At 35.3% G+C, this 25335-nt stretch overlaps 1 protein-coding gene across 7 annotated transcripts in view; it reads right to left on the reverse strand.

Moving 5' to 3' along the window:
- Mms19 (MMS19 nucleotide excision repair protein) overlaps positions 1 to 25335 on the reverse strand; it is a 105672-nt gene that overhangs the window by 70906 nt on the left and 9431 nt on the right. For all 7 annotated transcript variants that reach the window (XR_013015698.1, XM_076461041.1, XM_076461040.1 and 4 more), the window contains exon 3: positions 7563 to 7666. Coding sequence is in view for 6 of the 7 variants with exons in the window: in XM_076461041.1 (XP_076317156.1) it covers positions 7563 to 7666 (104 nt within the window). In the remaining variant the exon portion in view is untranslated. The remainder of the gene's footprint in view (positions 1 to 7562; positions 7667 to 25335) is intronic.

The raw sequence follows: 25335 nt of genomic DNA on the forward strand, positions 1-25335 counted from the left end.
AGTCATTTGAAGTTGGCCTTTCCAGTCCTGGGTTCAGTTCAAAAGAAAAATAAAAACTAAAATGTGTAAAATTAAGACATGCCAGAAAGACTGAAGCATCAAGATCAAATTTGCAGTCAGTCACCTGAAGTTGGCCTTTCCAGTCCCAGGTTCAAGTCAAAATAAAAATGGAAATGTGTAGAAGAAAGTGTGTTAAAACATTAAAATGTGTAAAAGAAATCATGCTAAAACACTATATAGTCTGATAAAAATCCTTAAATTAAGTGTAAAAGACCAATGGCTCTTAAAAATGTAAAAACATGAGTGAGATGGGCAGTTTCACCTATAACATGGGTCAAAATCAAAGGCAAACCTGCCTTACAAGTATCTTTAAAATGGTGTCGTCGTTCTAGGTTGTAACGACGGCATGATAATAAAATGTGGATAATTGTGATCTGAGTGCCACATAGACCATACACTGGTGCAACAGTACCAGATAAAAAGAAGTGGTAGGTTAAAAAACTGTGACCAATGTGTAGCCTTGCCAAAACAACCTCTTCTCTTCAATCCTTACAGAAGCAAGAGGACCAAAGACCTAGAGAAGGTTTGATTTGAAGAAGCTTGTTATTGTGTTGCTCATTCCAGGTTGTCTGCTATCTGGTGTACATTCTGGATTTGATAATTGGACCACAATCCATGTATGGAATGGATACTGGGATGATAGATCCAGAACAGACAGACTTTACTTCTCTGTCAGCCAGTTCATTCCCACAAATACCAATATGACCTGGTATCCAAAAGAATTGGACAGAGACAGATGAGATAGAATGACTATCATGGTATTATTCCAGGGCCAATAGACAGCTGAGTGAGTCTGTATATATTGGACAATTTGTATATTGCATTATTTCAAAATGATTTAGGGCAAGAGAGATGGCATACAATTCGGCAGTGAAAACAGAAACTATAGGGGGAAGTCTGCGTGCCACAATTGAACTGTCACAAACCATGGCAGAGCCCACTAAGTCATCTGATTTGGAAACATCTATGTATATATATAGGAATGGATGAATCATATGAAAGATGTTCAGCAAAGAAAGAGCAATATTTCCAATCAAGTGTATCTGCTTTCCTCAGATGACTCAAAGATAGGTTACAATTGGGGACAGTAATTTCCCATGGCAGAATAGGTTGAAGAAACTGCAATGTTATTTAAGAATAAATCCAATTCTTCTAATTGTGCCTGGATATGGAGACTAAAAGGAACAATGGCAGATTTTCTGTTATTAAAAAGTGTGGTCCCTTGTGGTTGGAAAACACAACTCAAGGTAGGATACTGTGGTAAGGATCGAAGTTTAAAAGCATACATTAGAAACAGTTGCAAACGGCAAATATATAGAGGGGGTTCAGGAGATTCCACATACAGACTTTGCAGAGAGAAGTACGAAAAGCTCCAATGCAATGGATAGGATCCAACATTTTCAGTGCTGAGGATTTGGAAGAACTATAAACCACAGACCCACAGTTAAGTTTGGATCAGATGAGTACATGATAAATTTTGAGCATGGAGTATCGATCTGCTCCCCAAGAGGTAGAAGAGAGGACACTGAGAATGTTCAATGCTTTTAGACATTTGATATGAAGTTGCTTGATATGTGATATAAATTTTAATTTACAATCAAATATGAGACCTAAGAACTTTGCCTCAGGGACGACAGGAAGTACAACATCATCAAGATGGAGTTCTGGATCTGGGTGGATTCCCTGTTTGCAGCAGAAATGTGTACAAACGGTTTTAGAGAGTGAAAGTTTAAAACCATTTGTCATGGTCCACTTTAGTATCTGATTGATTGCAGTTTCTAGCTGCCGTTCAATAAACCTCATGTTTGATGACTGACATGAGATGTGAAAATCATCAACAAAAAGACCATTTGCAACTGTAGGGGTAGCTTTTCATTGAAGGCATTAATTTTTATAATGAAAAGTGTGACACTCAGAATACAGCCCTGAAGGACTCCAAGTTCCTGTGGGAAAAAATGAGAAAGTGTAGAGCTCACATGGACTTGGAATTGGCACTTCATTAAGAATTGCTTGATGAAAAGCAGCAAGTTGCCACGCAATCCATATGAGTGAAGGTCTCGTAAGATACAATATCTCCATGTTTTATTGTAAGCTTTTTCTAAATAAAAAAAACCAGTAACAAGATGTTGTCGCCTTAAAAAGGCTTCTCTGATTGATGTTTCAAGGCAAATTAAGTGGTCTATCGTAGAGCGTTGCCTTCCGAACCCACACAATTCCCACTTCCCGACTCACCTTTTCTACCTCAAGCTCTTTGATGACTACTAAGTTATAATTGGTTCTGCGGAAGCTCATCTGTCATTGTTTATGTACCTATGGTCACACTTTTCCATACTTAGAGAGGTTATTGTACTTTCTAACCATGGAATTTATCTCCAATTCTCTTCCCTTCCTCTTATTCATAATCCTAGTTTTCCTCCTCCATCTATTCTCATCCATTTACAATTCTCAAGGAGGTGGTGTTGTCAGTGCATTCAAAATTTAGTCACTTCCACTCGATTTCATGTTCTTTTTGGAGTGTTTTTTATCTCCTTTGTCAGTAATATTCAACCTTCTTCCATCCACTTGCTTGCTGTGAAACAACCAGTCATAAGAATTTTCATGTATCCTCCACATCCTGCATGAGAAGCGTGTTTTCTTTAGGGGATCATGCCTTCACTGGAACTGTTTATCTCTTTGAATTGTGTATCTATGAACCTCTTTCAATGGTTTATGCACAACCTTGAGAGTATCTTCTGTCCCTCCAGTGCTTGAGGATTTATATTAGTGGGTCGACCAATTCAGTATCACTAATGATATTCCATTATTTCCATCCAAACTGGATCTGCTCCTCTTCACTGATGATTCCCTTTCTGGTTGGGGAACATCTTTGAATGACTACTTTACATGAACCTATGATGAATCTTCTCTCCATATTAATGTAGTTCATCAGTTAGGCTTCCACTCTACTTTTTCTCATGGATATTTTCATTATGATCAATTCAAACAAATCTATGACTGTTTCATATATCAATCATGAAGGGGGTTGCCGATCCAGTATTTTTTTGCTTTTAAACCCTAGACCTTTATTGAGCCATTTCTCCACATGTTTGTTTTATTGCCTGCCTTGGCATTGTAAATCTCTTTGTAGAATGCCACTCTCATATGAACTGTATTCTGCTAATGGAATGGGTTCTTCTCTCCCAGGTTTCACCCCCTTGATGTGAATTCCTGTACATGGTGAGGGGACCTCCCAGAGAAGGTTTACTTCTTACAGTTTACCTCCTCTGGTATCTAAACATCCACCTGTGTGTTTGCCGTGCGTGGTAACCCATGAAGGGGAGGAGAGAATCCTGGTGGTTGAAGGGTCCAACTCCAACACACCACTTTGGCCTTGAATTCCTGTAAACCAGTGGTCTTGGGGTGGCCTTCCAGGATCATTCAGCTAGTCCATTTGGGCCAGGGTCAACTGAGTACCAGCATAGGACGACCACAACAGGTGTTGTGGACATTATGTCTGACACTGGTGTTCGGGTATAGTTCTCATGAAACTGGCATCACTGCAATGCCCTTAAAGCACTGTAGTGCATCCCCTTGTAGTTCTCCATGGTGGGTGGGGTCAGTGGGCACCGAAAAATTTTCTATTTATTATGGATACTCCTAAAACAAAAAAAATAACACAACTTGAAACCATCAATAAAAACCTGACTACTGGAAAACAACCACGCATTGATGAATCTGAACAGCCTGACTCACCACTTTAATCTGTCCCATCATTCTGAATTTTGCATTCCTTAAGTGAAAAACCTCTAGGGCAGATGTCCCCATTTTTTATTCAGAAGGGCTTGCTGGCTCCCCTAAATCGGTAAAAAAAGCTACGTTCGGGAGATATCTTAGTGGAAACATCTTTATCACAGCATTCCAAACTCCTGATATCAAATGCCTTGGGGGACATACCCATTGAGGTTACTTTGCATTCCACTTTGAATACTTCCAGAGGAGTCACAGTTGAAAGACATTTAAAGACTGTCCCTGAATTAGAGATCCTTGCAGGTCTCACCAGCTAAGATGTCACAGCAGTATGCTTAATCTTCACTCGAAAAGATGATATTCTGGAACCAACAAATGTTCTAATAGTAACATTTACAGTACCACATCCTCCCACTACAATAAAAGCAGGATATCTGAATTGTAAGGTGCATCCTTATATTCCAAATCCTGTACGATGTTTCCATTCTTAATGATTTGGTCATTCAAAACAATCTTGCCGTGGTTCCTCAACCTGTGCCCGTTGTGGTGGTAAAGACCATAATGCCACTGATTGCTAACTCAAACCACATTGTATAAACTGTAATGGTACGCATCCTTCTTATTTTACCTCTTGCCCTAAATGGGTAGAAGAAAAAGAAGTACAACGTCTCAAGACAGTTAACAATCTCACTTACACAGAGGCTTGAAAATGATGCTGCTGTAGCCCGTTCTACTACTACAGTAGGAGTTCAAACAGATCTTACCCTATCCCCTACACAATCTTCACCAGCAAATCTTAATGAAACACTACCCAAAATCAACACAGTTCATGAATCAATGTCTCCTTCCATCTTTGTCTTGACCACACCTTCCAGTCATTGCCAAACTTCACTTTCTTCAAGTCAAGATGTTTCCATGGGGTCTCCCTCTGTTGATACCCCAAAAATTAAATCACTTGTCCATGCCTTCAATCATTAGTACATATACCGATAAATTCAGCCTCGACCATTCGAGCTAGAGCAGGATCCATAGAGGGCAATAGACCTACATCCAAAAAGAAAAAAAAACATAATTGTAAGCAGAATGACTCTTTACTGTCTTCTCCCCTGAAACAATTACACATGGCCATACTAATCCAATGGAACTGTCGAGGTTTCCAGTCAAATGTGACTGACATCAAAGATCTGATTGACTTTTATCATCACATATGTCTTTCTTTGCAGGAAACATTTCTAAAGCTTACAAATACAGTTACTATCTGACACTATTCATTATACCGGAACGACAGGCTATGTGTAGGACAGGGACATGGGGGAGTTACATTGCTGGTTGATCAGCATGTGCCCACCCAATCCCTGTCATTGACCACACTCTCAAAGGCTGTAGCTATCCATGTCTCCTTGGTTTGTACCATCACTATTTGCTCTCTATACCTTACACCTGAAATGCATTATAATCAATTAGACCTCGATACCCTCATTGAGCAACTGCCAACCCCTTTTTACTCTTGGGAGATTTTGATGGGCATAATCCCCTCTGGGGTGGCTGCCATATTGATGTGAGAGGACGTGCCATAGAGCATATGCTCCTGAACCACAACCTGGCTCGATTCAATAATGGCTCTTCCACATATTTTCATGCACCCAGTCAGTCATTTATAGCTATAGATCTTTCTTTCTGTTCCCCTTTGCTACTCACTCACTTTTCCTGGGAGGTGGACATCAATCAACAAGGTGATGATCATTTTCCCATCATCTTATGAGAGATTGGCCGTGATCAGTACCACCTAACCCATGTACCTCAGTAGAAGTTGGTCCAGGCCAATTGGCCTTCTTTCACTACTCTCTTGGAACTTGATCCTGCCATCTTATGTAAATCATCCATAGTAGATTGTATAGCAGCAGTAACCAACAGTATTATACAAGCTGCTACTTGATGCATCCCTATAACCTCGATGTGTTCCTTATGTCATCCCCGCCCTTGGTGGAATTCTGCTTGTTCTATAACATGAAAAACGTGCTTGGGGTAAATTTTGAAGATACCCCAAGCTCTCAAACCGCATTGCATTTCAGCAAGCCTGTGCACACACTTGGCAAGTTAGACGTCAAAGCCAGAAGGAATCTTGGATTAAATACACCTCCAGCATTTCTTCAACTGCCAGCACAAAAGTTATATGGGATAAGATCTGGAGGGTGAGTGGAAGATATAATTCTGCCCTCCCTCTCTATCTTCATATTTGATGGCCAAGAAGTTGCAGATCCATAGAGCATTGCCAGTACTCTTGGGGACTTCTTCTCTCGTGTATCTAGCTCTTCAAACTTATCCCCTTCCTTTTTAGCCATTGAAATGCAGGTGGAGCATCTGCCTCTTTCTTTTTCAACTGACTGTGACTACAAACTGATGGAACTCAAACTTGCAATTCATTAGTCTGGCAATACATCAGTTGAACCTGATAATATACATTATGAGATGTTATGCCACCTTTCCCAGAACTCTCTTAGTATTCTCCTAGCTGTCTTTAATCAGATATGGCAGGAAAATGTCTATCCTGATGCTTGGCAACAAGCTATCATACTCCCTATTCTGAAACCGGGAAGGATCCTATGATTCCTTCGAATTACCATCCCATTGCTTTGACAAGTTGTCTCAGTAAGATCTTAGAGAGGATAATCAATGCTTGCCTCATTTGGTTTCTTGAATCAAACAACCTCCTTTGAAATAAGTCAAAATACAGTGGTGGATGGTTGGGTTTGGAACTTTGTGGTAACTAAAGATGAAAGCAAGGATTGAAACCAGGCAGCCTCTGCCCATTATTCAATCACATCAAGAATACTCCCCAAAATATCAGGATAAAAAAATGGACCAGGCAAAGATTTCACAGCAAGTAAGAAACAAGTGAACCTGAAAAAGAAGTATATCTCTCCCTAACAATTCTCAGCAACAAAAAGTGAGCAGAATGTGAAAGAAGTGGAATGGGCTATGTTGGAGAAGAAAGAGAAATTAAAATCACCCATAAACTTTTCTGAGGTATATTACAGTGTCTTAAATTTGAAATGTAGAGAGGGGAGGTAAAGAATTATGGTAAAAAGGATCAGGCAAAGGCAGGAGTTTTGGGCAATGAAGACCAAAACCAATGTAAGATAGCCCCTTCCCCTAAACATGCAAGAGATTCCAAATTTTGGAATCTGAAAGAGAAATCTGAATGAATGAAACCCAGAATATAAGAGTCAGATAAACTAGGAAGACAAAGCATAAGGTTGTAGAAACACAGTCAGTAAAGGAAGGAATCATCTTGAATGCCAGTATCAGAAAGACGTAATAAGAAAATTAGTTGGGATTAGATTAAGAAGTAGGGAATTTAAAGAATCATATGACACAGGAGGAAGAGAGAATGGTATGTAATTAAATACTGATAAAATTGAAAGAAACTATCATCATGTGAATTTGTTGATAACAAAAGTTCATAGTAAAATGAATACTATTTCAACATTGAAATTTCATACACACACTTTAATGATTTTCACTTCATTTAAATGTTAAGATCTTTAATACTGTCAATATTTTTTTTCTACAGTGTTTACATGAAACAATGAAATAGTTCCCATGATGTATAAACCAAAGAGTTGAACATTTTCTAAAAAACTACCTCAAATATAGAATTCTAAGACCTACTAATCTGATTGCAATAAAAGTAAAAACTAATAATTTTGTACAGTAATTCAGACAATTTATTCAAAATTGGTAAGAATACTAGTAAAGTATGTGATACACAATACCTTCCTTTCTTGACACAGAATCCTTTTCTGTATAATGAAGAACATCAGCTAGCAGTTTTGTTCCTTTCTGTCTGACTATGTTGTCAGTACTAGTAAGATAAGGCCTGTTTAAAAATAAATGTAATTAAACCCATACAGTACTTTCACTTAAATAACACTAACTGAAAAACAGCTACACAGTTTAATATAAAAAGCATTAATTTAAAAACAATTAAAAGTGATGAGTTTTAAAGATTATTACCATAACACACATACACAAATTTAGGTAGTACTTATTTGCAGATAAAGTTTCAGGTTAAAGATTCTAAGACTCTTATCTCCTATTATAGTTTCAATGTACTAAAAACTAGTAAAAATCAAATTTCATCCATTTTTGACCATATTTAGTGGTTATCCAAAGTAGCTGAAGTCCTTGACTGCAGTGGCCTTGTACCATGTGTATTATGTGATATAAAAATCCATTTGTTACACACTGAAAAATGATTTATTTTAAGTATGTTACATTACTTTACTGTTTGCACAATAATATAATTATGTGTGTGTGTTTTTCTTATAGCAAAGCCACATCAGGCTATCTGATGAGTCCATCGAGGGGAATCGAACCCGATTTTTGTGTTGTAAATATGAAGACTTACCGCCATCCCAGCAGAGGATATATAATTAATTATGTAATTACAGATTTTTATATGATTTGAGTATGATTAGTCACTTTTGCATTGCCATTGTTTCCTTTCTGCTGTTAGGAAAGCACATTCCATAATCATACACAACTTGAAAGAAACTGTTTCTGTTCTTTTTTTTTTTTTTTTTATGATGGAATTATGCTTCTCACCAAGGACCACAACCACTTCAGCATTATCATGTACCACATTTAAGTGCTGAACTGTTTGAAGTGCTTCCTTCCAGTTCTGTTCAAGCTCCCATGATTTGGAGTAAATCCAGAAATCCAGAGAGAAATTAACAGGACCTAAGAATATGTCTTGTTCTTTGCGACAACATTTTTAATTTTGACTTTCTGATAATTAGCTGGATGCATCTCAAAGGTTCATCTATACCTTCCGTTTTATTTATTGTCTTTATCATTACTTGTTTTGTCTCTGTGGATCCAACTGAATCAAATAATGCCAAACTAACGAGTTCCTCATTGACATAACACAGACATCCAGCAAATATTTGATATGCAGGTTTTGAAAGAACAGAATTCACTTTCTTATACTTAACAAGACATTGTATGATATTAAGATCATTGTGAGCGGAAATTAATGGTATCAGCAGCAGTAAACCATGCCCTAAGATAAACTCAAACAACAATGATCCAGATATCAAGGAGACCACTTTCTTTAATCACTGAGCTTAAACTATCCCATAAATATCCAGATCTTGAAGACATATAATTCCCTGACCATCCATGAAACATGACACAAGGCTCTAGGTACTGTAAATCATACTCTACGAGGAAAAAATGGCAATAAGAGTACGGATATTTAAAAAAAAACTCAATAATCATCTTTTGGTTGACTAACCTGAAGTTATCTTGTAAAAATTCAAGCAACTACTGTCATGTTATAAAGATTATTGCAGAAGTAAAATGTAAAAGCATAGACTGTTTATATGTTGACTGTTCTTGAACATTCTGAATAATGTTGACAATTCCATGCAATATTCCAGAATATGCTGGAATATTCCATAATTCTAGAACTTTTTAGAATCACTCTGGACATTCTGGAACATTTTAAAATATACAAAATATGTAAATATAATGTGAGCTACAAGGTGCAATTTTAGCTACCTTGCACATCCTCTAAATGTTATTTAATATGGATAAAATTTTGTGTAAATCACTTATTTATATTTTGGAAAAAAATACTTAAACTTGGGCCCAACTTCTCTCCTCTACTTTAATTAAAACCACAATGCTACAGAAATTATTGAGCTTAATAGTTAAGTTTCTTATTAACAAAAAACTGTAATAGAATGAAATAAGACCTTCTGTTGAAGATGGTTTTCTACTAGATTTGCATCTTATTTTGTTAAATGTACTAGCTAAGTATCCATTCTTCTCAGCTGTTCTGAAAGTCACTCAATACTTCATGTTTAATAAATTTATATTGCAGAAGACAGTAAAATAGGCAAGTGGTATTGTTAAAGATATTAATTATTTTTGGAAAAACTGATGCACAGAATCAAAGTGTGTAAGAATACTGCTAATTGGGGATTTGGTGCTTAATTTGTGTGTTAGAGCTAAATGTACATCACAGCTGAAAATGAGCCTGATGATGGTCACAAAGGACACAAGATGTTTCTGTGGAAGTATCCATGGTGATTTAATTTTTGAGAGGGACCCATTTATAAAAAGTATAACACAAAAAACATTGAGAAATGCTTCAGAATGAGATCAGATTATATGTACAAATAAATGAAACAAGATTCCCTGAAAATCATTTTACAAAAGAACAGATTTGCAGAAATGTTTCTTGCAAAGTATTTTTCTTTACAGAAAATGTATGAAAAATGATTGTAGATGGAGGAATAAAATGATTTCTCAGATAATTACTAACTGTTGGTGATATGAATAATCTCCACAATGCAAAAACTGTTTGACAAAATAAACATTGTAAATATTGTACAATTTCTAAGCATAAATTAACAGTAATAATGTAATCACCATATGGTGTTTTGCAGAGATTATGGAAATTATGAATTTTTTTATCGTATATCTTCTTGAAAACAGTCCACTGTGGACTCCATGGCAAGTCTGTCATTCTGACCACTCAGATTTGTTAAAAGAAAGTTTCCAAGGGTAGGCCTGTATTTTACTTAGTGAATCTTTTGATGATTATATTTTAAGTGATAATATGAGTACATTTATTTCACTTTTGTCCAATCAGGTCATTAGCACAGAATTTCACTAGATAAAAAATGAAATTAAACTTTGTATATCACATCAGCAAATCTTACCTTCACAGTAAGCAGCTGAGACAATAGCAATACTGATTGTGGCCAGGCACAGGACTATTTTTACATTTCTTTTAATATGGAAATAACAAGCACAACAATGCCAATAAAATCCTATTCCATCAAATAAATATACTTCTTCATCCTTAGTAATACTTTTCAATATTTAAAAACATCTTGAGAGTGTTCTTCAAAATTCCCATTGGGTCCCCTTAAACTCAGAACAACATTAATCATACATTCTCAACTGTTATAGTCTTCTGTTAAAGTGGTAGCATGGAATAATGATATAAATACACAGTACACAAACATAAAACTATTTATAGCAGTAGTTTTCTGATAACATTTTATGTCAAAATTTTAAAAGAGCGAAAGTGTTTTTGCACATCATGGCACAAGAGATAGCTACTACCTTGCAATTATTTCAAACAAAGAAATGTCTTTATGAGGAACATCCTAAAGTGATACAAGTAATAATGCAAAACTTCACTGAAAATTTTTGATAAATCAAACTACTTTGTACATCTAGTGATGAGAAATGAGTGCTGTTTTTAATGCTTCATCAACTTTTTCTTTGTATATTATATCCATATTTCATATGTTTGCATCTCAATCTACCTTGTGTGATCTGCAGATTGTGTATGCATTTTAAATCATTATGAGCAGCCTGAGTCTTTCTCTCAAAATATTCAGTGTTCATTACCACAAACCTTTTTTCTTTTACACAAGTTAGATCTTACAGTCATTTACTATCAGTTTGAAGTTTTTGAAGTATATCAGTCCTCTTCTGTTAGATTACAGGAATTCTTGTTATTAACTTTTGAGTTGTAGTGCAATATATCATCTTTAGATTTCCCATGTTTTTTATTGGTGGTAGCAAGTTTGTCTTATCTAAACAACTTCTTTACTTAAAATGTTTAAAATGAATCATAATTAACACAGTCTCCTCAATAACATTAGCTACTTGGTAAGTTATATTCTTTCTTTAATTTTAGCTTCATTAACATTATTGATTGTTTCTTTACTTTAGTAGACATTATTAGCTGTAGAATTGTGCGAGATACTATTGGAATTATGGCTGAAAATGTAACAGCAAAAGTACTTAATTAATAAAAGAATACATTCTAACCTACACAAATTACTCAATTAAGTTTTAGTTCTGATCTATGTAGGTAACTTGTATTCATCAGAAGTTAAAAATAAGCAATTAGTGTTGAAATTAACATTACTTAAATTTATTGTTACTTCTATTTATTATAATATTTTACTCAAACTCCACCTGATGTCATATGAAATGTGCTTCAAAACCATTATTTAAAAAACAACTTTTATTCAGATTCCTCTATGTTATGCACTGCATCCCTTGCCCAGCAATATCACTTGAGCAAAGAAAGAAAAAACTGCAAACAGTTGTAAAACATATATGATCATCATAACTGTCAGCCTGTTTGAAAAACACATTTCAATTCATAAGCCTGTAAATTTAATCTTCACAAAATTTGTTTTGGTTTTAATAATGCATTTTCCGTAATTCAGCTATGCAGGTTTCAAAAATAATGTTTTGTTTTTTTTCTAAATCACACAGATTTTTTTTTTTTTTTTACAAGTCAGTATGAAAAACACTCTTACTTAAATCAAATTATTTTATTTTCCACAGTGACATTTTTAATTATGTTTGTTAATGAAAACACAAACAATCTGAAGAAAATGGAAAAAATATTGATGTGAAACAAATGTGACACCCTCATACATCCTAATTTTGTTTTTGTGAAAATTATATTTTGCAGAGACAAAATTACGTAAAGTTTTTTCTTTTATATATTGTTTCTAGAACATCTCACTTGAATGCCCAGCAGTAATTAACCATAATGTTGATGTTCCATCTTTCCTGATTTCCGTTCCATCTCTTGTTTCTTCTCTGACGGTACCAAGATTTTCAGGAAAAATTCAATAGGTGAATGTAGGAAATGAGCTTTTAAGCTTGTATTACAAGCGAGTTCTTTGAATTTATCAAGCATATTATTGATAATATTTACATAATTTGGGTCCTTGTTTTTCCCAAACATTTGTCAATGTCATATTTAAAAGCAATCCACACTTATTTTTTTCAACTGTCCTCATTGTTCTTTTGAATTGTTCATCAGAAGTCAATTTCCTAATCTGAGGCCCAGCAAAAATTTACCACAATCAGTAACAGAATATGTTTGGGTAATATACACATCTGGTTGCTAAACAACAAATAAATAACACTGAAATGAAAAAAAATTATGTCAAAGTGCATGCACAAACCAATACTATTCAAAAACAACACTTCTTGCAGCCTGTTTATCATTTATATACTAGCAATGAGTTTCTCATGGATTCTAGAACAATCAAGACACTCATTCCATAGAAATCTACAGCCAGCAGTTGTCAACATTTTAATAAAAAATGTGACCCAATTTTAGTGAAAGTGATTCACTTATATAAAAGTACATATGACATTTTCTGAAGTAGAAAAAGGGATTTTATTTTCAGATCCATCTTACAGGAATTACTTTAGAAAATGTAAAAAATGTCAAGAAAATAAAACCATTGCAGGCCTGTGTTATCACAGAAACAGTAACACAAAAAGTAAATCTTAACTTATTTACCAATAAGCTACAAAAGGAAATTCCTAATTAAAATGCTACTCTCACAATAGTTAGATTAGTATGGAAAAAAAAAAAACTACTGAAGAATGGAAATGCTTCTTACTTCATAGTAACTTTACAGAATATTTGTATTACAAAAAAATATACAATTTAAACACATCACACAAATCTTACTACTATACAGTATTCAATTCTTGGGTGGATAACTTCCATGTGCAACTGATTGATTGGTTGATTTGGTATTTTATGGCACAAAGCAGCTAGACTATCTATGCCAAACATCCTATAAAAAGTTAAAATTAAATTTAGTAAAATTCAAAAAAGGAAATTAAAGTAAAACAAAACAAACTTAATAAAAATATATAAATAGCATAAAACCAATGTTTACATCTAGTCTACAGCAGTAAGAGAAAACTACAGTAATACAAGTTGTAAAGGTCTTTCTGTAGCATAATTGTAATTATCATACCCCCCTAGGAAGACTAACAGGTAACTACAAAAGCCACCATCAGTCACCTGAAGTTGGCCTTTCCAGTCCTGGTTCCGAGTTATTTCACGTTATGGCCATTTTCAAAAAGTAATGAAAGTTTTAAAAGACTTGTAGCAAAATTTTAATAGTAACTCACCAGGATGACTAACGGATAGTTCAAACAGCAGCGTTAGTCACCTGAAGTTAGCGTTTCCCGTCCTGGTTTCAAGTATTTTGATGTTATGGCCATTTTCTAATTTCAAATTGAACTAGATGGACTGTGATTCTTAAAAAAGAATCACATTAAAAAAGGTCTAATGTATAAATTGAAACACTTAAATGGCATTAAAAGATTAATGGTCTTTAAAAGACTAAAAACATTTCTAAGGTGGACAGTGTCACCATCACCAATAATAGTCTAATGTTATGGACAAACCTTGGGACAGAACATGTTTAAAATGGTGCCATCGTTGAAAGTCATAACAACAACAAGACATTAAAATGTGGCCTATTGTGACCTGAAGGTTACATAGACAACACATTGGTGCATCAATCCCAGATAAACAACTTCCTCTTTTTGATCCTAATGGAAGCAAGACTGCCAAAATCCAAGAGGGTTTTATTTGGAAAAGCTTGCTTTCACATTGCTCACTCCAAGTCGACTGCTAACTGGCACAGAGCCGAGCCTTGAATACAGGACCATAGCCCATGTATGGAACAGACAGATTTAGCTGCAGTGTCAGTGGATAGAAGTAGAAGTTAAAGAGAAATGTGCTAGCCAGTTTTGAATATCAGTGAGAACAGGGTGTGAACTAACATGAAGTAATTCCAGGGCCAGTAGAGAACTAAGCGAGTCAGTATAAATAGTGCAGTTTGAGTACAGCTTAGCTTCTATGTGATCCAGGGCAACAGAAATGGCATACAGTTCAGCAGTGAACACAGAAGCTGTAGAAGTGATTTCTGCACACAACAAACCATGGCAGAGCCCATGTAGACACTTGATTCCAAACCTTCTGTATAAATAGGAATGGAAGGATGGTTTGAAAGATGTTCAGCTAATAACAGACAGTATTTCCAATCAGGAGTGTCTGCTTTTCTCAGATGACTTAAAGACAGGTCACATATGAGGACTATAAAAAGCCATGGTGGGATGGGCTGACCAGTGGATAGAGCAATGTTATCCAAGGACAGACCCAAATCATCCAACTGTGCATGGATTTGAAGACCAAAAGGATTAATGACAGATTGTCTGTTCTGAAAAAGTATGGCCCACCAAGGAAGAAAAACACAACCCCAGGTGGGATGCTCTGGTAAGGAATGTAGTTTTGAAGTGTATTGTAAAGACAGATGCAAACAGCGAAGGTGCAAAGAAGGTTCATGAGACTCTATGTATAAGCTCTGAACTGGAGAAGAGCAGAAAATCACAGTGCAAAAACCAAAGTCTTTGAAGTTGATTGGAGTCCAGCATCTTTAAGGCTGAAGTCCTGGAAGAGCCATGGACCAGTGAGAACTAATAGGCGAGTTTTGATCAAATAAGAGCACGATATATCTTTAGCATAACAACACTGATCCACTCCCCAAGTGGTGGAATAGATGACACAGAGGATGTTTAGTGCTCTTGTATATTTGACCCATAGCTGCTTGATGTGTGGCACAGAGGTCAGCTTATGGTCAAAGATAAGCCCCAAGAACTTTGTCTCAGGGACAACAGGCAGCACAACTTCACCAATACGAATTTCGGGATTAGGGTTTTAGAGAGAGAGAAATTAAAGCCATTTGCTTTGGTCCACTTCAGAAAACAACTGAGGATAGTCTGTAGCTGCTGTTCAATATATCTCATGTTCAATGATTGACACAAGATGTGAAAGTCGTCAACACAGAGCCCGTTTGCAAAGGTAAGAGGGAGTTGTTCAGTGATGCCATTAATCTTTATATTAAAAAGTATGACACTCAAAACACAGCCCTGATGGTCTCCAAGTTCCTGTAGAAAAGAACATGAAAGTGTTGAATCCACGCAATCTTGGAATATCTTGTCCATTAAAAAATTTTTAATCAAAATGAGCAAATGGCCATGTTACCAGCTGAAAATGAGCCTGATGATGGTCACAAAGGACACAAGATGTTTCTGTGGAAGTATCCATGGTGATTTAATTTTTGAGAGGGACCCATTTATAAAAAGTATAACACAAAAAACATTGAGAAATGCTTCAGAATGAGATCAGATTATATGTACAAATAAATGAAACAAGATTCCCTGAAAATCATTTTACAAAAGAACAGATTTGCAGAAATGTTTCTTGCAAAGTATTTTTCTTTACAGAAAATGTATGAAAAATGATTGTAGATGGAGGAATAAAATGATTTCTCAGATAATTACTAACTGTTGGTGATATGAATAATCTCCACAATGCAAAAACTGTTTGACAAAATAAACATTGTAAATATTGTACAATTTCTAAGCATAAATTAACAGTAATAATGTAATCACCATATCGTGTTTTGCAGAGATTATGGAAATTATGAATTTTTTTATCGTATATCTTCTTGAAAACAGTCCACTGTGGACTCCATGGCAAGTCTGTCATTCTGACCACTCAGATTTGTTAAAAGAAAGTTTCCAAGGGTAGGCCTGTATTTTACTCAGTGAATCTTTTTGATGATTATATTTTAAGTGATAATATGAGTACATTTATTTCACTTTTGTCCAATCAGGTCATTAGCACAGAATTTCACTAGATAAAAAATGAAATTAAACTTTGTATATCACATCAGCAAATCTTACCTTCACAGTAAGCAGCTGAGACAATAGCAATACTGATTGTGGCCAGGCACAGGACTATTTTTACATTTCTTTTAATATGGAAATAACAAGCACAACAATGCCAATAAAATCCTATTCCATCAAATAAATATACTTCTTCATCCTTAGTAATACTTTTCAATATTTAAAAACATCTTGAGAGTGTTCTTCAAAATTCCCATTGGGTCCCCTTAAACTCAGAACAACATTAATCATACATTCTCAACTGTTATAGTCTTCTGTTAAAGTGGTAGCATGGAATAATGATATAAATACACAGTACACAAACATAAAACTATTTATAGCAGTAGTTTTCTGATAACATTTTATGTCAAAATTTTAAAAGAGCGAAAGTGTTTTGCACATCATGGCACAAGAGATAGCTACTACCTTGCAATTATTTCAAACAAAGAAATGTCTTTATGAGGAACATCCTAAAGTGATACAAGTAATAATGCAAAACTTCACTGAAAATTTTTGATAAATCAAACTACTTTGTACATCTAGTGATGAGAAATGAGTGCTGTTTTTTAATGCTTCATCAACTTTTTCTTTGTATATTATATCCATATTTCATATGTTTGCATCTCAATCTACCTTGTGTGATCTGCAGATTGTGTATGCATTTTAAATCATTATGAGCAGCCTGAGTCTTTCTCTCAAAATATTCAGTGTTCATTACCACAAACCTTTTTTCTTTTACACAAGTTAGATCTTACAGTCATTTACTATCAGTTTGAAGTTTTTGAAGTATATCAGTCCTCTTCTGTTAGATTACAGGAATTCTTGTTATTAACTTTTGAGTTGTAGTGCAATATATCATCTTTAGATTTCCCATGTTTTTTATTGGTGGTAGCAAGTTTGTCTTATCTAAACAACTTCTTTACTTAAAATGTTTAAAATGAATCATAATTAACACAGTCTCCTCAATAACATTAGCTACTTGGTAAGTTATATTCTTTCTTTAATTTTAGCTTCATTAACATTATTGATTGTTTCTTGCACTGGGTCAGTTGGGCAGTTCTTTGCTGTTGGAAAAGAATTCCAATGACTGAGGACATGAATGAATGATCGTTTTGCATATTGGGATGGGAGAAGAAGATGTACCTGAGGAAACGCCTGTATCCAGAATCAAAGGAAGCAGTTCTTGGGATTTGCTGGAATGTATGTAAGGGACAGAGATGGGTATTGAGGTTGACTTATTAACTTTTTAACCATGGAGGTCAAAAAACTTTTCATCTGGTTTAAGAACGATTTTTTGGAAGCACAGAGAGATCTGTCTGCACTCCCATTTCAGTAGTAGAATGAAGTGCAGCAGCATACGTTCAAGATGAAGTGGTGGACAGCAACTTTGAAATCTCAGGATAGGTTATGTTATGAATCATTTTCAAATGCTGTACCTCTTTTTCTTACAACCATTTAGGGCAAAAATAAAAGTAGGATGGGGAAGAGCCATTGCAATTGATGCAATAAGGTTCTGTTTCATACTCATAGGCATCATGGTACTTGCCACCATAATGAGCACACATCAAGGAACCACGACATGACATCTTCGAGTGACTGAATCTCTAACACTGGAAACATCTGAAAGGGTTTAGAATGTATGGCCATACCCTGCAATTAATATAACCTGTCTTGATGGTAGCAGGTGGACGTGGTGATGCAAATGTCAGAATGAGGACATTGGTCGGCATCATATTTCCATCTTTGCTAGTGAAGATATGCCTCACTACAGAAACTCCTTGGGTGGAGCAACCAGTGAGAATCTCTGTCTCGGGGATGTTCTTCAAATCACTCTCAACAATAACTCTTCATGATGAATTCAAAGTAGCATGAGGTGTGACCTCAATAGGCATATCCCCAAATTGCATTTGAATGCAAGAGGAGTTCACTGTGTTGAGATGTGGATGTTATGTCACCAGATAGAAGCTTCTTTACTGAGTTTGGAGAACCAGCAAGTGCCTTTAGTCCCTACTGAATGAAAAGAGGAGACATTTGCCCTAAAGGTTTATCTGAAAGACAATGTAGGATAAGAAAATGAGGTACAAAAGGTGTTACAGATATTACAGATTGCTGCTCAGAATCTTCAAGATGTGTTCGTTTACGTATGGACAGTTTTTTCACTATTTTAAGGTTTTATTTGGAGGATCCATGATAAAAAAAAAAGGAATATTTCGGTGCCCACTGACCCTACCCACCATGAAGCTCTACAAGGGGACACACTACAATGCCAAATAAGGACACTGCAGCAATGTGTGGGTTTTGTGAGCACTATACTCAAACACCAGCATCAGATACAATGTGCACAACACCTAATGAGAACATCCAACACTGGTACTTGGTTGACCCTAGCCCAAGTGGACCAGTCAATTTACCCAAGAGGTGCCACCCCATGGCTGCCCGTTTACAGGAATTTAAGTCCAAAGTGGTGTGTTAGGGTTGGATCCCTCAACCACCAGGATCCTCTCCTCCCCTTCATGGGTCATCACACATGGCAAACACATGGGTAGATGGTTAGATTCCAGAGAAGGTAAACTGAAAGTACAGAACCTTCTTTGGGAGGTTCCCTCACCATGTACAGGAATCCACACTGAGGGACCATGTGCATCTGAGTGTGGAATTTCACATAACATTTGGAGGTAGGAGATAGGAAAGTTAACTATATGATTTAATTGTAACTTTGTATGTAAGCTTAGGTATCATGTATACCCAATGACATGTAAGCATTAATAACTTATTCTCTTCGCCCAAGAACATAGAATATTTCCAAATTCAAAATAGTTCAAACAATTTTGTTTTGCCTTTAATAGTTGCTTTGAGCTATAATACCTTGCTAAAAAAATAACACTAATACATGGATCTAAGGTGTAAAATCTGTCCTATTTGCCATTGTAAAAAAACCACATATGATAGGAAGTTGTCACTCAAGGGATCGACAACAAGATAACAAACAAGCGAGTTCAAGCTGTGCTAGTTGCTATTCCTGGAGGTTAAGTATAATTGTTTCCATACTGTATAAGTACTCATGGTATAGTGAACTGGTAAGATGTATAATAGTTATAATGGATAACATTTCAATAAAGGTAATTTAAAATTGTTTTGTTTGTGCTATATGTAAAATTATTTATCCATAAATCACATTTACTACATAAACATCCACATATTACATTTTTGTTGCATACATATAAAATATTACAAACTGACACAAAATTTATTTCCTAAAAATCATCTAGCTTTGTTTTGCATGTTTAATGGAGTCACTTTGAGCCTGGCAGTTATTATGAAATTTGTCTTTTTAAGTTAAGCAGAAAGCTACATAATATGTGCTTTCCACCACAAATACTGAAATCTAGTTTTTTAACATGTAATTCCACAGACATATTGCTGTGCCACTGGAAGGCATATACTAAACAACATTTCATTGTTAGTTTTCAGTGTAAGATTTTAATATAATGCAATAAATGTCCAGATTGCTATATCCCAAAACAGGAAGAAAATTGGAAACCAGATTCACTAAAATAATAAAAAAAAACCTATATACCCCATTGCAAATCAAAAAATCTACAGTATATCTATAAAAACACTAATTTTAAACAAAGAACCAAACATTGGAAGATATGTATCTTAATTCAACTGAACACCCTCACCCTAAACTAAAATTTCACCTTGAAATTTGGATCCTATGAGCCCAGCTCTGAAAAAAAGACTATTCTATGAATTTAAAAGAAGCAGTAAATAAATAAAAATAAATATCTGAAATAAATTATTGCTAAACTCGCCAGTATATAATAAGATAATACTCATTTAAAACAGAAAATGTAATATGTTGCATTAAAATAATTTCAAGTTGACTAAAAATTCTCCTACTTCCAAGTTTCATTTATTTTGTTGCTTTAGCCACAACTTTGGTCCATATCAACACATATAGTTATCTTCATAGCAAATTACTTTCTGTAGCCTGAGACATCTGCAGCTTTTCCATATACCTTCATACATTTCATTAGCCATGCTTACTGGACAGAATAGTGAAATCTGTCAAACACTAAACCACAAGTTAATAATTTTCACATCCCACTAGTAGGTCCTAATCACGTTGCTTAACATCTATGTCACTAGCTCAAAATCTACTACATTCACTGAAACCATAAACCTTAATTTTGCAAGTGGGGTGATGACAAACAACAGTTGCTGACCTTCCTGGTTACCCTTCAGGATCTAAAACACTTTAAACCACAATAACTATGTGTATGTACCAAGAAAGTTTGATTTGAACACCCAAAGATACATATACTACAGTTATGACAGAAAGTGTTTGTACCCCTGCATCATGAGTAGTTTTTCCTCATAACATAAAAAGTATCAAGATTAGGATATTGAAAGTATAGTATATTATAAATATGATACCAATACATATCTAAACAAATTTTTATATAAATTGAACAACAAATAAACTGTTTATAAACAAATAACCAAACATAGGAGGGGCAGAAAGTGTCCATGCGTCTACTTTAATGTTCAGTTGTGTAGCCTTTAAAGGTAAATTACTTGGCACAATCTCTTCTCATAGCCCTCCATGATTGTTTGACAGTACTCAACTGGTATTTTCTTCCATTCTTCTTTACAGAAGGCCTCCAACTCTTGCGAGTTTTTCAGATGACATTGATGAACCCTGGTCTTTAACTCATGCCAAACGTTTTCAATTGGGTTGAGATCTGGTGACTGCGATGGCCACTCCAAAATGCTTATATGGTTCCTCTGCAACCAGGATTGCACATATTTCAATGTGTGCTTAGGGTCACTGTCGTACTGGAACATCCAACAACGCCTAAGCCGCAAGTTCTGAGCATCTTTCTTGATACAAGTGCCTAATATATCAACGTAATCTTCTTTTTTCATGATTCCATTGATGAGGTGAAGGCTGCCTACATCAGAAGAGCTGAAAAAACCCCATAGCATGATCAAGCCACCTCCTTGTTTAACTGTAGGGACGATGTTCTTTGGTAGATTTCGTTTCCCCTTCTTACGGTAAATATTGCGAACATCATTGTGGCCGAAAAGCTCAATTTTAGTCTCGTCTGACCAAAGAATACTCTTCCAATAGATAAAGGGTTTATCTACATGCTTTCTTGCATACCTCAATCGTGCTTCTAAATGAATAGTCTTTAAATATGGAGTCCTAGAAGGACAGCATGCTTTGAACCCAGAAGAGTGTAACATGTTTGTAACTGTAGAGGTGTGTACTTCAACCCCAGTTTCCCTTACAAGTTTCTGTTTGTCATTACGTGTTAAACGAGGGTTCCAACTAACATCACTGAGAACCTTCCTCTTGGTTCTCTCTGGAATTTTGGTCGGACATCCAGAACAAGGGAGGTTAGCAGTTGATCCTCTAAGCTTGAACTTGGCAATTATGCTTTGAACAGTAGATTTCGGCACATCAAGTTGCGTAGCAATACAAAAAATAGTCACACGAGACTTGTATTTTACAATAATTTGGTGTTTTAAATCACTGAACAGTTGTTTCCTGTTCGCCATGATGACCAAGCAGATAATGATGGAGATGGCGCTAAATTGCCAGAAGTAAATTTTTTTGCTGGCTAAATTCCAATAATTATGAACCCACTGTCTAGTTCTGGAATGGTATAATGTAGTTTGTTTGCCAAACTAAAAATTTTTACGGGAATATCAGTTTTTTTACATGTTCTGAAATGTACGAACACTCTTTGCTCCTCCTATTTTTGGTTATTTGTTTATAAACAGTTTATTTGTTGTTTAATTTACATAAAAATTTATGTAGATGTGTGTTAGTATAATATTTATAATGTACTATATGAATATTAGCCTAATGATGATATTTTTTAAGTTATGCACAAAAAAGTACTCAGGACGCAGGAGTACGAACACTTTCTGTCGTAACTGTATGCTATAAAGCAATCTTCAGTTGTGACCCCTTTGTTCCATACTGTTTACATTGTAAGCATCATCCATGTTAAAAAGTTTAACAGATAGTCATACATGTAAACTACATTACTGATATGAAGAAAAACTCATTATTCAACCTTCTACCTAAAAATCACTCTCACATGTCACATCTGTCAGGAAGTCTTCTGTTGGAAGTCAAATTAATGTAAAATCATTCCATGCATTGTAAAAAAAAAAGTCCCATTTAAAATGAAGTCATTATTGGGATGGGTCATATCTATCAGGAACTACTGTATGAGCATCCAAAATGTTATTGATAATTGGTAACTGGGAGACTTAAAATTGAAAGATGGTCTTAATCTCAAAGGCAGTGCTATCTGTATCACTATTTTAACCCTGCATGTGGAAGTCACCTTCCACGTAAACAGCCACCCCACCAATGTTGGTTCCTGTGGTTGTAGCTATTGATATAAAGTATTCAATATATTTATGACAGACATGATGTTCAAACTCCTTCACCAAAGTGGGGTAATACCTGTCAGATGGCATTTCAGAATGATGGGATACAGGCATAAATGATCAAAAGTAATTCTCTTTCACAGAATCAAAAACCTGCCTGAGAGTTTTAAATCTTATGGTTGAAGAATCATTGTTCCAGAGGCTGTCCTTCTGAATGGAATTAGCACATGCAAAAGTACTTTCCTGAAAACACTCCTCCAGTTTGTATGCATTTCCTCCACAACAGCTTTGTGAAGCATTTGAAAATATGCATTGTATTAAGGCACTCTACAATGCATGGTAGTCCATACCTTTTACATCTCTTTGTAGTGATCTACTCTTTCTATACGTATTTTGCCACTGCAAGATAGGCATTGAAAATTAATCAGCACCAAAACATGGTAGGATTTTCCAACCCATCTAAATGTTCCTTTTTGTAGAATTTCATTGATATTTTTCCTGCATTAATTTTAGTCTGTTATACAAAATCCACATAACAGAATGATTTCAGCCTTTATTATGAGAAAACGTTCTGTGTCTAACATAATTATATGGAAATAGGTCAGGATTAAGGGCAGTAGTGATGCACACATCAAAATTGTACTTTATAAATGTGGTCAATCATCATCACTGACATTTTCACAAATAGGAAACTTCCATTTAGTTTTCTACTTATGAATGCAAAAATGATAAGTTTCACTTTCATCCTTTTTTATTAAATTGTGGAAGCTCTCTAGTTCAAGAAGGAATTTGAAAGTTCCTTTCATGAGCTTCCAGTGGTGAGACGTGTAATGAAATGTGTAATATCTGCTTCTGACTTGAGAAAAGGTGCTCAGATGACAAGTAGCATATGCAGATGATCTCATCTTGTAGTTATGTGCAGTTACAAAGTCATAATCAAGATGATGCACCTCATTTCCACATGCCTCAATATAAAAGCTTATTTAGTTGCTGCTGTAAGGTCAAGGAGAGCTCTGGTCTTGTTATTAAATGGCCAACTCTGAAAGAAAATGAGATCTGAAAACAGTAGCAACATGTTGAAGGTGTGTCTTGGTGTCAAAGGTAAGGTTTACATTTTTACCAGAACTGTGAAATTATTTGACAAATTAAATACAATGGTTTATTTAATAAATACTGTCTAAAAATTAATTAACTCTCAAAATTAGACTTATTGTTAACAACAGGTTACTGGTATCCAGTTGTAGTAGAGTGTTTAATTCTACAAGTAATACAATGGATAAAAATAGATCAGGGATTAAACATTCCTCATTTGTTAGATGTGCTAGGTGCAATGAATAGGTTTTATAAGAGAACTGGACTACTATGCACTTCTACAAAAACTAGTAATGAGGATGTTCAGTTCATAGGTAGAGTTTGCAAGTTGGAGGAAAAGTTGGAAGCTATTCTAATTAAAGTTGAGGAAACAGGAAAAGTATAAACTACAGGTAATAACAGCAGGACTTCAAGAGGGCCTTAAGCTTTTACATGCAAAGGAGGCATTAGCTAACATTAACGAGGGCATTCAAGAAGTAAGAAAGGGTAGTATTAGGGTTAAAAAGCAGTGAACATAATAGTAAAGACCCTATTCTGTTGAGCAACAGATTTCAACACTTGACTTATGTAGACAAGGAACTAGTGGAGAGAGGGAAAGCAAAAGGAAAAGACAAGCATATGGATTATGAACTTAAAAATGTTATAGTTATAGGTGATACCTTGACACAGTATGTGGTTAGAATAGTCTGTGAGGTAAGTAGAGACAAAAACGATTATGCTACTCTGGGACACAGATAAAATACATCACTGACACAGCAAGAAATATAATGAAGAGAAATGACAATAATGCAGTATTTGTTGTGCATGTAGCAATTAATGATATAAGGACAAGTAAGTTAAAGGAACTAATTAATAAGTACAAGGGGTGGATAAAAGCATTTCAAGATAAAGCCCATGAATTAATTGCATCAAGGATACAGCCAAGAATTAATTGTGGAAATGGCTAGGTCACTAGGGCTAAATGCTACGCTGAATTTAATATACAAAAGATCAGCAGGTTGGACTTATGGGACAGTTTACATAGCAGAAACGAATTATCCCATGTGAAGTTAATACACTCTGAGAAAATGTGAGGTCACTATCAGGCTAACTATCCTCCATCATGTTGTGTTTATAGTCAATATTACTTCAAAACAATGCGCCTGTTCTGTTGTAACTTGAAATCAACGTGGTTGTCTAATCTTTGTCAAAGGTCAAGATAGAATGGCATTATACAGGGAGCGGCAATACAGAGCATGAGTTTCAGTGCATTCAGTACGTTGCTATGGGACGCATGACACATACTACCGTCGTAATGAAGACGTTGAGTTCTACAGATCTACGTCTCTTTGATGTTAATTGTTAAGCAACAACGACGATTGTGTTTTCCATATTTTATGAATATATGCAGGTAACAATATGAAGAGGCTGAGGGGGGGCTAAAGCCCCCCCAGTCCCCCTTGGTGC

This window comes from Tachypleus tridentatus, chromosome 10 (assembly GCF_004210375.1).
Source record: "Tachypleus tridentatus isolate NWPU-2018 chromosome 10, ASM421037v1, whole genome shotgun sequence".
Taxonomy (NCBI): domain Eukaryota; kingdom Metazoa; phylum Arthropoda; class Merostomata; order Xiphosura; family Limulidae; genus Tachypleus; species Tachypleus tridentatus.